Consider the following 15,072-nt stretch of genomic DNA (forward strand, 5'->3'; position numbering starts at 1 on the left):
GCGCTGGCCCCGCCTTCCTGCACACGCCACCCGTGGGTGCAGGGGAGGGGCCCGCAGCCTCCAGAGGAGGCCGCTCCCTTCCTTGGACTGCGCTCACCTGCTCTGCCCGGCTTCCCAGGGACGCGTGAGCCGCCGCTCAAGCCGCGCTTTTCTGCTTTTCTTTTCTTCTCTTTTGAATTGAGAAATGAAGCTGGGCCCAGCCCCGGGTCTCTGGCAGAGCACCCCCCCCACCTCCGACGAGGATAAACACCCAGCTTGTGGCAGAATTGGGGCACCTGCTGGAGGCTGAGGTTTCTTTTCACTTTGAAATGCCCTTGCAGGTTCCCAGAAATGAAAAGAACAGCTGCTGCCGCCACCATCAGCTTTTTCCCCAAACAGTGCTGCCTGGGAGGCTGCCTTGGCGCACCTTGCTGATGAGAGCGGCAAGGCGGGCCTACCCGGCCAGCAGGTCAGGGAGGTCAGTGGGGAGGTCAGGGAGGAGTTCGGCAGTGACCAGCCCAGAACTCCGGCCGGGGCCGGGGGCGGGGGGCGGGGGGGGGAGCAGTCACTTTCTCCTTCCCTCCCTGCTCAGCAGGCTTTTGGGATTTTCATTTTAAGCACAGATGTGAACTGGCTTTGTCACCTTGAAGGGCTCACACCTAGACTTGGTGTGGAGGACAGTCAGGTATGAGCCAGCGCCAGCTTCTACAGAATTAGCCAGCTTAATTTCTCAGCTCCCTGCAGCCCTGTGGCGTAGGCACTGTTCCTCTGCTCCACAGACAGAAGATCGAGGCACAGAGGTCAGACAGCTGGTCCCGGCTCAGAGCCGGCCATGGGGCAGCGATGAAGCCGGAACTCCTAGGCTCTAGGCTAGACCTCAGGACGCAGCCGCCCACCCCCTAGATCTGGGCGAGGCAGGAGGCTCGGGTGCACACTGGGGCCCGTGTCTCTGGGCAGTTAGAGGTCCGTTCCTCTCCACTCTTTGGCCAGACGCTGAGCCCCTGCGAGGGAGAGCAGCCTCCTGAATTCATCTGTGTCCACACCAGCCCTGCCTGCTGAATATGGGGTGCTGATTGCACTGGTTTATGACCACTTTCACTTCCGTCGCTGATTTTAATAAAGCACCAAGCAGAGGAAACAGTGGGTGAAATTAGTTCTGAAGTGCTGAGGGAATTAATTCTGGGACCAGGATCGGGGATGGCCTTGGGGAAGGAATAACTTCTGAATGGGCCTCGAGGGCTAGACAGAGGGAGGTAGGGAAGGGCTGGCCAGAGGCCTGGAGGTGGGGACTAGGGTTTTGAATCGGGGGACCTAGGATTGAATCTTGGCTGTGTCATCACGTGGCTTTGCGACGTTGGACGGATCCTTCCTCGAAGCCTGTTTCCTTTTCTACTGAAACCATGGGGTTGTTGTTCAGTTGCTAAGTCACATCCGACTCTTTGTGACCCCAAGGGCTGCAGCACGCCAGGCTTCCCTGTCCTTCACCGTCTCCCGGAGTTTGCTCAGACTCATGCCATCGAGTCAGTGATGCCATCCAACCATCTCATCCTCTGTCGCCCCCTTCTCCTCCTGCCTTCAATCTTTCCCAGCATTAGGGTTTTCTGATGAGTCGGGGCTCTTCGCTTGAGGTGGCCCAAGTATTGGAGCTTCAGCGTCAGTGCTTCCAGTGAATATTCAGGGTTGATTTTCCTTTAGGATGGACTGGTTACCATGGGATGAATCAGGCCAACTCATAGAGGTAATGGGGAGTTGATTCATGATTAGTTGAGGACAGTGGGCATTCACAGAACATCTGTGTGCCAGGCACTGTTTTATGTGTGTTACATATATGTATTATATATGTTTACACAAGCACACACAGACACCCAAGGATGTTGTGACAGTGCCTCGAATATGGGGAGTGCTCAGAAAACTAAATGTTCCTTCCTCCCCAGTCAAAGTTCTGCATCCTGCAGGGCTCTCCATGCTCCTTGAGTGGCTCTGGGCCAGTTAGAGCAAGCGTGTGTCCTTTGAAGGCAGATGCTTCTGCTGGCCTCCTTCACCTCCCAGGCTGGCATTTCTATTTCAGTTTGAACAGTAACACCCACCTCCTTGAACTCCATCGGGGGTGGGGGGGGTCACCTGTCGGTGGGGACCCCTTTGCCTTGGAACAGGACAAGTCATCCATACAAGTGGATCCTCTGGTGCCTGGCCGCACGCTGGTCCCCGTCTGCAAGGGCAGTGCCTGGTGGGGATGTTGGGCAGGGAGAAGGGCGGTGAGTGCGTGCAGACCTCCCTTCCACTCACCCTGGCCGGTCCCAGGGTCCTCCCGCGTTTGCAGAGGGCAAAAGAGCTGGCTCTGGTGAGGTGGGGTGCAGCAGGATGGCTAGACGCCCTGCCCCGCTGGAGTCGAGGCTGGGTCTCCCCAGGGCAGCTGCCGGGGTTTGCAGGGTGTGTGTCTGCAGCCAGGCCCTCAGCTGGCTGCCGCCCTGAAATGGGAGTGATGGCTGAATGGGGGCTCCGTCTTCATCTGCCACGACCACGCCTTCTCCAGCACATTCAGCGCTCTTCAGGCTGGCTCTGGGCACCGGGCCCAAGGCGGGATGGGGACTCGGCTCCCCTCCGAGGAGCTCACCCGGGCTTTGTCTTGCTCTGCGGGTTCCCGACGGCCAGAGCCCCACGAGGAGCCCCCCTCCTGGTGTGTCTGGAAAAGCTTGTGGCTAGCGGAGAGCACGTGAAAGAGCAGCGGGCAGCAGGGGGAGAAGGCTGAGCCAGGGACGCCACGGTGGGCGCCTTGTGGGGTTTTGGGGGGCAGCTCAGCTCTCCTGCCTCACTGGAGACACGGGGGAGCTGCCTGCTCGAGGTGGGACCCCAGAATCCTTACACCTGAGGGTCTTTGGCCCTTGCACTCAGAGCGGAAGGCGATGTCAGCGTGAGGCGCCGGGCCAGCCCGAAGCCCGGCTGGGGAGGGGGTGCGGCTTCTTGCTGGTGGCCAGGTATTTTTTTCGGGGAGCTACGCGGAAGGATGGCACCTGAGGCAGAAGCCACCAGCACTCCCCGCGGGTGCTCAGCCGCCCAGAGAGGCCCACCTGCCACTGTGGCCCTCCCGCCAGCCCGACTGTCCAGGTCGGTCTCTGCGCAGCCGTGGACCTTCATCCTTTGAAGTCGGCCCCTCTGTCCCTGGAGGATAAGTCCCTGCTTACATGACCCATGTGGGGGAGGAAGCGGAGCTGCAGACACTGGCCCCTTCAGGCCACACAGAGCGCCCTTGTGCTGCTTCGTGAGCCTGGGTTTCCCCAGGCTGAGGCCCGGCCCTGAGGCACGTGCTGACTGGGGCCATTTGTGTAGAGACCGGGGAGGACAAAAGCTTTTTCACGTCTCAGACCTGGGCGTCCTCCTCGGGCTGCCCGTCTCCTCCAGAAGGGGCCGGGCGGGAGCTGGCCTCTGCATGGGCTGTGGGCCCGTGGGGCACGGGCGGCCGCTGAGAACGGCTGCAGGAAGCCCATCCCCGCTGCAGTCCTGGCGCCATCTCCAAAGTCAGTGCCACTTTGCGCCCCCTGCCTGCCCATCCCCCGAGAGAGGGTGGCACCGGGCCTACTGCCCTGGTTGGGCCAGGACTCCAGGCGGGCCTGGGTTCACACCCAGTCTCCCCACTCATGGTTCTGCAGCGCCGGCACCCTGTGCGATGTCCTGGGCCTCAGCTTCCTGCTGTACAGCGTCCGTGTGGCCATGCAGGGATCGTTCGGTCCACTTGCAGAACAGAAACACGGAAGGCAGTTGGATACAAGCACTTCATAGATGGTGAATGTCCTGAGGTTGCTAATCACACTGTGCTCATGTAAGAAAATATCTTTATGTTCAGGAGATGCAAAGTGTAATATATGCAGCCTACTCTCAGATAGTTCAGGAAAAAATACACAATTAGAGACAAAGAGCGTGCAAATGAAAAGGCAGAAGGCACGAAGCATTCACAACAGATGACTCGTAAAGCGTGTGAAAGTGAAAGTCACTCAGTCGTGTCCAACTCTTTGCAACCCCATGGACTATACTGTCCATGGAATTCTCCAGGCCTGAACACCGGAGTGGGCAGCCGTTCCCTTCTCCAGGGGATCTTCCCAACCCAGGGATCAAACCCAGGTCTCCCACATTGTGGGCAGATTCTTTATCAGCTGAGCCACAAGGGAAGCCCAAGAATGCTGGAGTGGGTAGCCTATCCCTTCTCCAGCAGATCTTCCCAACCCAGGAATTGAACTGGGGTCTCCTGCATTGCAGGCGGATTCTTTACCAACTGAGCTATCGGAAAAGGGTGTGCAGTGTCCTTTGCTCTGTCCTTTTGAAATTGTTCCTTAGTGGAGAGTTAGAAACAGTAGACCTCCTCGCGGAGTGGCTTTGGGTCTGACGAGCAGCAGCAGAGGCACCCTCGCAGAGGGCTGAGACCATGCATCGGGCTCACAGCAGGCTCTGACTCGCCCTCTGGACAGACGGCCACCGCCCCAGCTGTCCTGTGTTTGAAGACGGGCTTCCTTCTGAGCCTGTCACCACAGGGCTACAGGGAAGCCACACCCTCTCCTGCAAGGCCAGTTGGCCAAGCAAAGCAGCATATTGGAAGTTTAAAGCAAATTCATGAAGCTCTGGGGGTTGGCACATCGTTGGCGTCTGGATCCCAGTGTGGGGTTACTTGGTGGCTTTGCCAGCCGTGAAAGTTGAAACGGGAGACCTCGTCTTCCTGGCGTGAGCAGTCGGTCACAGGTGGCCTCCGAGGCTTCCTGCGAGCACAGACCCCCCCTGGAATCCCCTGCGCCACCTCCTGCCGCGCCCCCCAGGCACCGTTCTCTAGTCGCCAACTGAAGCAGCAGCAGTGCCAGCAATGGGGAGACGCTGCGGAGGTGGGGTCTGAACTGCTGATTTGGCGAGACCAGAGCCTCGGAGGTGTTCCCTCTTCAGAGGGCACCCCCCCTCCCCAGGGCTGCCTGAGAGTGAGCACTTGGGGTGGGTGGGGGGAGCATTTACCATCAACGAGGGGCTCTTACCGGAGGGATGGCGCTGAAGGAGCTGGAGACCTGATCCCCAGGAGAACCACTCCAGAACCACTCCATCTGCCTGCAGAGCCAGATGGGCGTCTCCAGGGCTGCCCTGGGAGGGGAACGTCTGTGTCCCGACTTGTGCCCAGTGGTGAAGGCAGCCCTTCGGTGCCCACCGCCCCCAGCCAGCCGGTCGCCACGGGTCCCACTGTCCTGTGTGCTGACTGCTTCCACTGATCTCATGGGCAGTCAGCCTCCAGAGATGGCCCCTGTGACCTAGGCCTCCCAGCCTCCATGCCCTTGCGTGTTGCCCTCCCGCACTAGATCCAGGCTGGCCCAGTGTAACCAGTCACAGGGGTTGGAAGTAGCCATGCCACCCAAGGCGGGGTTGTGGGAAGCCGGGCAGCTTCTGCCGTGGTCCCTTGGGATGCTCACGTTTTTTGGGACACTCTCTCTTGGGTCTCCGCCCCCATGCTGGGAGAAGCCACGGTGAGCGGTGCCAGCCAAAGCAGTGTCCACTGCCCGCCGTGGGAGGGAGAAAGGGCTCTTGGCCCTCCCCCGAGGCAGGCTCCCTCTGGCTGCCGCCCCAGCCACTCTCTGACCACAACGACATGAGTGACCACAAGTAATAGCCCCACTGGGCCCAGTTCACACTCAGAAGCCCAGGAAGGATGATAAATTAGTGCTCGGAGCCCCCAAGCGTGGGGGGAGTTCGTCGCACGGCAGTTGAAAACTAGGACAGCGTGCGGCCAGGTGACCGCGTGCACGGAGCTGCAGAGGTGGGCAGGGGCCCCCGTTGGGGTTCTGACTTCAGTGCTCATGCCATGTTCTCTGGTCTGCCCGGGACCCTGTGGGAAAATGGTGGGGGTGGGTTGACTCAAATGTGGGCTGATTCAAGAAGCTACGGGGGCCGACAGGCCCAGAAGTGACAAGGATGAGCGATGAGTGTTGGCCTGTATTGGGAGAACAGCGCAGTCAGGACCTGCTCCTTTCACAGACTGACAAACAGTGGCCAGACACTGCCTTATATGCTTTATGTGTCTCTGCACCCCTTCTGTCTGGCGCTCGCTGGGCACGCCGCATCCCTCAGCATCCCTGTGGCCTTAAGTGGTTGTGTCTCCTTGACCCTAAGGAGCAGGCAAGTCAGTCCCTTCTCTTGGAGGAGCCAGGAAGTAGAGGCGGACCCTGATCCCTGCCCTGAACACTCAGTCTGGTGGGAGACACGAGGCTTCTGCCAGTCTGGTGGGAGAAGGCCAGAGTTGCAGCCTCAGCAAGCCCCTGGCCCTCTGCCAGGACACAGGATCCAAGCGGACAGATCTATGCCTCTTTCCCCTTCTATGTGCTTCCTCCATCCCAGATCATCAGAGGAGGTGGGGGGGGGCCAGGCCCCCTGGTCCTACGGAACTTTTCGAGAAGCTTTCAGTGCCGGCCGAGCCAGGCCAGGCCCCCTGGGGTGACAGCTGCCTCTCCTGTCACTCAGGTCCCCTGCAGGGGGCCCCCCAGACAGAGCGTGTGCCGTGGCCCCTCGCCCCCAGGAGCCCTCACCATTGACACGGCGGGCGGCAGGGGCTTGACAGAACCCAGGCGGCCAGTGCTGCCCGAGACGGCAGCGGGTGAGACAGAGCAGAGCTCAGCGGAGCCGCCAGCCCCGTTCAGAGGGAGGAAGAGTAGGTGGGTTTGTTGAACATACTCCCATTACAGTCAGTTAACCTTTATGTTTCCCAAATGAAAATTGTATAAACCTGAAATTTTCGTTGATCAGGTTGCCTGGAAACAGGCAGCAGGTTTTCATAAGACAATGCAGTAGATTGTCACCGATAGGACTATTAGGAAGCGAGCCGCTTAGCGTGTTATTCTGGAGCCCAGTGTTGGCGTCACGTAATTATCTGTCTGCCTCTGCACAGCACACCTATCTCCCCAGGCCTGGGCAGGCGCTGGCAAATGGGGCTTCTCAGCCTGCTTCTGAGGCCCAGGGGTGAGACCTGGGGTCCAGGAGCACAGTGTCAACCCTGGGCTTCGGAGAGGCATCTGAAAGACCCAATTCTCGTGAATTTATTTCCTACGAATCACCCCACCCCACTTGCAAGAGTAATGCTCAAAGCAAAAAAACTGGGAGAATAAGCAATAATGGCAGCATGTACAAGCGAGGGACTTCCCTGGTGGTCCAGTGGTGAAGAATTCGCCTCCAGGGCAGGGACATGGGTTCGATTCTTGGTCTGGGAGCTAAGATTCCACACGCTGCGAGACAGCTAAACCCACACACCGTGGTGAAAGATCCCGCATGCCGCAAGGAAGATCCTGTGTGCTGCCACTGATACCCAACACCGCCAGTAAATTAATAGTTTCTTTTTTAAAGAATGCACAATGGAAATAAAGAACAAAGTCACTCAAGACGAATTTGGTGTGTGTTTTTTTTTAGTATTTTTTTCCATATGTGATACATACACTTGCTTATTTTCCACTGCCACCTGCTTTTTCCCCCACCTCTTGCAGTTCAGGTGACCAACCATCCTGGTTCACCCAGGACTGAGGTTTTCCAGTACCAATGTGTGTTCCTGTCAGCCTGCTTCTCCGACTCTGCATAGCTTTCAGTCCGCTTGGGTGAGCCACCCTCAGCCTAACTCTCCGTTCTTGGAGTGTTTGTATTTCGTTTTTAAAAAGAGTATAATTAATGCTTGTGGTGAATAGCCTCATCCCTGTGGGATAAGTCTCTGTACGTAGGATCACTGGTCACAGGATGTGTACATTTATGGCTTTTACTATTCATCAGGTTGCCCTCCAGAAAAATATGTGCCAGTTTCCACCCCTGTTCCCCATACTCTCAGGGACTCTGACATCAAATAATCCTTTCATCGCAGTCAGTATGGTGGGTGAAAGATAATGTCTCATTTGGGAACGTATGCTTCTTTATTGGACTTTTGTGAATTGCCTGTTCGTGTCCTTTACCCATTTCTCTTTGGGGATGCTCGTTCCTCTTAATCTATAAAAACTCTTTGTTTTAAACATATCAGTCATGAATGTTGACTCGTTTGGGCCATTTTTTAAAAACGTGTGGTTATCACTCTTTGAAGAGCAGCAGTAATGCTTATTATCCAGCAGCTTTGAAGAAGGAGGAGTTAATATTTTAGGTGATTAAAGCTTCCCCTAGCCTTAAGCACAAAACTATTTTTTAATTGAAGTATTTGGAATGAGAATATCTCTAAAATGGATAACCCATGTAGGTCCTTTTTAAAACAAAGCACATCACACACAAGTTTAACTTTCTCTTCATCTCTCAGATGTGCCGTGAGCTATAGTAACTTTCTGTGTGGTAGTGACCCCTCACCAGTTGGTGAGCAATGTGGCATTTGCGCTTCTATACCACATGGCCCCAGACTGCCTCTTAGCAAAAGATGCCTGAGTCTTTTCCGCATCACCATCAGGCTGTCATGCTGTTCGTCTTTGCGTGCGGCTTTAAGCACCCCTGCCTTGCCCTACAACATTCTGTCTTCATCAGCAATGGGACTGATTACCTTCTAGCAAGGCTTGTTAAGTCTGTCTGTAAACTGGAAGCACATGAAGCGCTGAGCAAGGGCCTAAAGAACACTAGTGAAATAACAGTGTAGGAGCTTCAGCAGGCACAGTTTTATTTACTTCCTGGGATTTCTATTACGTACCATTAGGGTTGTTAAATAAACGACTTCTGGATGTGGGCAGAATAGGATTAAGAAGTTTTGGAGGCAGAGGGGGAAACAGGAAAGATTAGCAACCACTTGAAGACATAGCTGCAAAGTGAGAAACTGGTAATCCGTGTTTAATCTTATTACTTCCATGGGAGTGGGCTGGGGCAGGTTTTATGGAGATGGTGGCATCGCTGACCTGGAAATTTTAAAAATCCAACTTCCTGGCCCACACCTACTGGGATATGGCTTATAAGTGGGTTTCACAAGCCTTTGGATGCTTGGTTTTCTCATCTATGATATGAAGCTAATAAGACTTCAGCTCAGTTCAGTCGCTCAGTTGTGTCAGACTCTTTGCAACCCCATGGACTGCAGCACGCCAGGCCTCCCTGTCCATCACCAACTCCCAGAGCTTACTCAAACTCATGTCCATTGAGTCAGTGATGCCATCCAACCATCTCATCCTCTGTTGTCCCCTTCTCCTCCTGCCCTCAGTCTTTCCCAGCATCAGGGTCTTTTCCAATGAGTCAGTTCTTTGTGTGAGGTGGCCAAAGTATTGGAGTTTCAGCTTCAGCATCAGTCCTTCCAATGAACACTCAGAACTGATCTCCTTTAGGATGGACTGGCTGGATCTCCTCGCAGTCCCAGGGACTCTCAAGAGTCTTCTCCAACACCATAGTTCAAAAGCATCAATTCTTCTGCACTCAGCTTTCCTTATAGTCCAACTCTCACATCCATACATGACCACTGGAAAAACCACAGCCTTGACTAGTGGACCTTTGTTGGCAAAGTAATGTCTCTGCTTTTTAATATGCTGTCTAGGTTGGTCTTAACTAGCCAGTCTGTTTAATGAGAGACAGGATCAGATGGCCTGATAGGAAGAGTCACTGACCTGCTGGAGCCTGAGAGCAATGTGTAAGCATGTACAGGGCCGCCCAGTCACGGCGGATTATTACTGTTGCTGTTGTTACTATTCACAGATGCAGCCAGCAGCCATTGCCGGTCTCCTTACCTCTCATGCCTTCTGCACAGGTTTCAATCTGAGCTCCAGTCCACGCCTGTGCCTCTTCAGCTGATGTCCTGGCCGCCCCTCCAAACCCAATCTCACCCTTGTAGGTTTTTCTAAAGCAGGAATTGCACAAGTGGTGTGTTTTCTTCAATATTTGTTTTGCAGGCCATTTACTCGCATGGCTATTTTTACAGTGAGTAAGGAGCGAGGCTAAAAATAACTTAGCTGGTAACCAGATCAGTTCTGCATTTGACATTTACATGGAATTCATTTGCATCTCATTTGTTCGCCTTTCTGTTTAACAGGTAGAATGTAAGAAAGCTCAGCCGAAGGAAGTCATGTTCCCACCTGGGACGAGAGGCCGGGCCCGGGGACTGCCTTACACCATGGACGCGTTCATGCTCGGCATGGGGATGCTGGGTGAGTCTGGGCCAGGGCCTGGGAACCGGATCACCCTCCAGCTGGGCAAGCTGCTTCATCTGTCCAAGCATCAGCTTCCCCTTCTATCTATGAGGATGGTAGTCCTTCTTGCAAGACAGTTGTGACCACCAAATTAGTAGAAAGAGACAGGTCGAGAGATAGGCGTCTTGTCCTATGCTTGACTCATCGGAGATACCTGATATTATTTTTTTCCCCTTTCCATTCCCTTTTTCAAAAGGAGGAAAAGTTACTCTCTTTGCCTCAGGCTTCTCTACTGACATGGAGCTCTTAAACACATAAGGACTCCTAGCTGACTTAAACTTATGTGGGCTGAGGCTACATTGTCTAAAACTTGGAAGAGGAGGGGATATGGCAAGGGTGGGCGATAATCCTGTCTGTTTAAATGATTAACATTTTTCTCTTGGGATATCAAAATTTGCATTTAAATGGATGTCTTAAATAACCTGTTTTATTCTTTATTTGCAAAAAAAAAAAAAGATGAAAGACGAAGTGTGTTTGTTCTGACGAAAAATGATCTCTCCTGGCCTTTAGAGAAATTGAGTTGCACATTATGCCCCTTCCTTAAAGGTATCGCTGTCCGTCCTGTGTAGATAATTGAAAATCTTGCCACTTAAATGGCATGAAAGATGGAGAAAGCAGTGGAGAAGCGTAATGGTGTGGTTCGCAACAATAATTAGAAATTTCAAGGCGAGAGAACGGTATTTTAGTGCAAGTTATTGTGTGTTGGGAAAATACTAATTAAATGGGATAAATGGTAGTTAATGGTGAAATTCCATTCAGGCACACAGCCTGTCTAGTTTTAATGGGTTTCATTTGGTTTGGCTAAGAGTCTCTCTTCTATATTGTTTGATAAGCTCTTTGTGTATTTTCAGATTTGCTGGTGTTTAAATCACTCCTCGCTCAGTTTTAAATTTATAAAACTTTTCTTGGCTTTATAAATTCTTAAAAATAATTGTATGTATTTGTCCTTGGAAATAACAGAAGCACGTAAAGTTATTTTGTGGAACTTTAAAAAGTGGAATGAGAATTCTCAAAATGGCTGAGATGCTAATTCTTAAATTAACTTTTTAACTTTAACAGAATTTCAGGGAAAATTCCTTTTGTAATTCTTTAAAAGTTGGCCAAATGGTTCTAACACTTAGGTGGAAGTTGAACACGTGACAATAAATAAGAAAATTTTTTTAAAAAGAGAAATGAGAAAAAAAGAGAGTTTGACCATACATCAGAACATAGTATAAAACTACAAAAACTAAACTAGTGAGGCTCATAGGAAGGCGCCTGTTGGGGGAAAAAGAGCCTAAACCAAATGTGTTTCTAGGTACAAGTTTAATTATTATAAAGAAATTAAATTTTTAAAAAGTCAGTGATAATGACTACGAGACATTCATGTAGCTCTTGCTCTAAAAGTTAATTTTTATATGGCCTTTACCTTATGTTATATACCCAAAGAAACCCCAAATGGATTAATTGCTTTGAATTTTAAAATCAAATCTTAAAAAAGAATTGAGCCCATTACCACCTTCTGGCTTTCAGATTCTTGAAGTTTTAAATGTTGCATATAAAGTCTCTAGGGCATCAAATGGGGAGACTTTGGGGGTCCAGATCTTCAGGAAGTGCCCCCACCTTTCTGCCTCTCCCTTAGTATCCTTTATAATAATGCTGGGAAGAGTAAGCTGGTTTTCTTCCTGGGGAGGCAGAGGTCTGGAGCGAAGTAAACTCATTCACATCAGCTGACGAAGAGCTAAGTGTGGCTCAGTTGTGCTCTCCCCAGACGCCAAGCAAGGTCTCAGGGTTCCAGAGACCAGAGGTTTCCTAACGGGAGCCCAGGCAGGGGCCTCGCTGGTGCAGGAGGCATTCAACAACAGGCAGTCCTGGAGGCCCTCTGCCTGGCCCAGGGCCAGCACGGGGCGGCAGAGCTTAACAAGGCAGCTGTGGGCCCCGCCCTCACGGAGCAGAGAGAGGTGACGTTTAGCAGCGCATCACGCAGGTGTGAGGTTACTCGTGATAGAGTGGTGAGGGGCTTCACAGGCACACGGTGAGGAACGGAAGCCAGTCGCAGGAATCAGAGAGCACCTCCCGTGTGGAGGGGACCTCTCAGCTAGGGCGCGAGGCGTGAAGAAGCCAAGGGCAATGCAGACCGGGTAGCTGGAACCCCAAGGGCCAGCAAGCCTGCTGGTGGGGCAGGTCCAGGCGGTGTGTGTGGGGAGAGGTGATGGGCCCAGTGGCCTTGACCATAGCTGGTGGGGGGCAGGCCCGAGTGGGCCGCGCTTCTCCGGGCGCAGTCCGATTAGCTCCTGGTCGCGGAGGGGTGGGAACGTGGTAAATGCCAGGTGTTTGCTCATCTGCCCCAACTGTGTTCTCTCACATTCCCAGTTGTGACTTCTCTGAGCTGCCGTGACGAGGTAGTGATGGTTAGTGTCAGATGTCCTTGTGGTTGAGTCTGGTGGTTCTTGAGGCATCACCGCCCCCAACTCACCCCATCCCCCCCACCCTCGCTGCTTAGGGGCTGGCCCTCTGCCCACATGGCCCTGGTTGAGGCTCCCACCAGGGAACGCCCCGTGCCCCGGCCAGGCCCCACGGATCTCAGAGGCTCTCCTCCTCCACCAAGCGGGCAGAGAGCTCTCTGAACTCAGCTGAACTGCTGAGCTGAACTGCTGGTGTGGGCCCAGCATCCACCGCAGGAGGCCGTGTGGACCCTGGGGAAGGGCTCAGGACTCTGAAATCCGGGGATGCAGGCTTCTCTCCTGGCCAGTGTGTGACGTGGGGAGGGACAGCCCCGCTGCCCTGCAGTTACCCCTCCATCGGGAGGTGGGAGCCCACACTTGAGGGGGTGTTGAGGATAAATGCAACCATACCGTGCCCAGCTAGTGCTGTGTCTCATCAATTTCAAGTATACACATCGTGTACTATTTAGAAAGAAAGAATTCATGCTTAACCAAACCTCACTGAGAGGTGATGACCACTTTCAGGACACTAAGATGTTTGAAACAAAAGAAGTGTGTCTTCCAATCAACAAAATACAGTAATACATACTCAACCTGGGAGCAGTTATTAGTAACATACGGGGGAGCCCTGGGCAAATTACCATCCGAGTAGGTGCCTGACGCCCTTCCACTTGGGACCCCCTCCTGCCAGTGACCCAGAGCACCGCTCGACCTGCCTCTGTGTGTGACTTGTGCCCTGGCTCCTGCACCCTCATCCTCGGATCAGACCCCCAGTCAGAAGTGTTGGATTGTCTTTGAATTTCTGCCTCCCAAGAAGAGCCATGCACTGGCCTCCAAGCCTCCTCGCCCCCGGCTGTCCTGAATCCCCCAGCTACTATGTTGAGGCCGTTCGGATGCCTGCCAAGATGGGGCATCCTGAGAGGTCCCCACGTGTGCCCCCAGTCAGGAACCAGCTCACCAGAGGTGCAAATCAGACCATCACTCAGGAAACAAACCCACAGTCTACAGTCTGGTTGACCTGTTGCCCCCCACCCCCAGCCGGGCTCGGGTCTCCGCCAGGCCTTCTCTGATGTGCTCGCCAGGACCTTCCCAGGACTGCACTCCATTTCGCCCATGGGTGCAGCTGGGCACCCCGAGCTCCTGGACTCTTGGGCGAGGAGGATGCCATCTGCTGCACTGTGACTGAAACCCTTGCTTTTTCCCTCTGAAGGGGTGGCATCGCCGGAGTCTAATCCTTTGTCAGGATGGCCTGACCTGACCCCATCAGTCCCCTGGGTCCCCAGCTCCACGGTGCATTGGCCCCAATATCAGTCTTAGAATCACCATCATCACCACTGCCACCAATTTGGTTAATGAGCTTGGCTCACGCAGAAACACTTCCATTTAAGTTTGTTAAGGAGATGAGGTTCCCGTGATTAAAATTTTTATTGTTGAAAGGATAGAAAATTATGTAACACTGGTAGTGATTTTTAGAATTGAGACTATAACCCGCTAAAGCTTTTAAATCCATTCACTCAACAAGTGTCTGTTGAGTACCTGCTAAGTGCCAGGCATTGTTCTAGATGCTTAGGAGGCAGCAGAGAAAGAAGTCTGTGGTATCAGGGAGCTGACATTCTAGTGAGACAGCGGATACCCTCGTCTATAAATGACTTGAAACCATGGAACTAATTTTTAAATGCCCTTTAAGATTTTCTCCGTACTTTGGGAGGTCTCATCAGAGGGAGGCTGATGAGAGTATCGTTGCACAGTTATTCTTTCTTGATCTCTCTTGATGTAACGGCCAACCTTCTTGAAAAGAAACCTACAGCTGCTTTGGTTTTTGGTTTTCATAGCCTTTGACAGGATCATTGGAATAATCAGCCCAGTGGGAACTCCTTGAAGAAAGTCTAGGAGAGAGGGAGTCATCATTCCCTGCCTTTGAGATGGCCAAAACCAAAATCAACCAACACCCCTAGGAAAGGTATTTTTGCAGCCCTCAGACTTTGTTCTCTGCCTTGCCCACCCAGTGCATTAGAATCTCTGGTTTTTCTTAAATGAAGGTGGACTCAATAAAAGCAAACATGATTATTGTTGCTATATCTGATTCCTCTTGGCCTTCTCTGCCCTCAGCCACATAATCCTACTGCTTCTATCTTGACATCGCTGGGCACACACTACGTAACATGTTTGATACTAGTAGTAGAGAAATACCTCATTGCTGAGGCTTTGGAAAAAAGCTTTGCCTCACGGGCCCAGAAGTGGAGAGACACTGTTGACGGGCTGCAGAAAGCCAGAGGTATTCTCACCAACACTGTGAAATCCTGACCCAGTGCCCCTGACATTAAGCCCCTCAGAAATGAAAGCCAAAAAAAAAAAATTATTATTATTTTTTTTTGTCTGGAAGGGGCAAGGAGCTATAATCTGCTGGCATGCACTAATCAAAAGGAGATTGGCTGGAACATACAGCCGCATGCCTAGACTCATTTGTAATGTCAACTGGGATTTGTCTTTCCCCAAATATCTGTTGAGGTCATACCCAAAAGGAGGTCTCCATTTGTTCA

The 15,072-nt window shown here is 52.7% G+C and overlaps 1 protein-coding gene across 8 annotated transcripts in view; it reads left to right on the forward strand.

Annotated features, from left to right (window-relative positions):
- The window catches only part of MSI2 (musashi RNA binding protein 2), a 399,485-nt gene that overhangs the window by 333,022 nt on the left and 51,391 nt on the right, over positions 1–15,072 (forward strand). For all 8 annotated transcript variants that reach the window (XR_006341155.1, XM_043902746.1, XM_043902743.1 and 5 more), the window contains exon 9: positions 9,953–10,067. Coding sequence is in view for 7 of the 8 variants with exons in the window: in XM_043902746.1 (XP_043758681.1) it covers positions 9,953–10,067 (115 nt within the window). In the remaining variant the exon portion in view is untranslated. The remainder of the gene's footprint in view (positions 1–9,952; positions 10,068–15,072) is intronic.

This window comes from Cervus elaphus, chromosome 5 (genome assembly GCF_910594005.1).
Source record: "Cervus elaphus chromosome 5, mCerEla1.1, whole genome shotgun sequence".
NCBI lineage: Eukaryota > Metazoa > Chordata > Mammalia > Artiodactyla > Cervidae > Cervus > Cervus elaphus.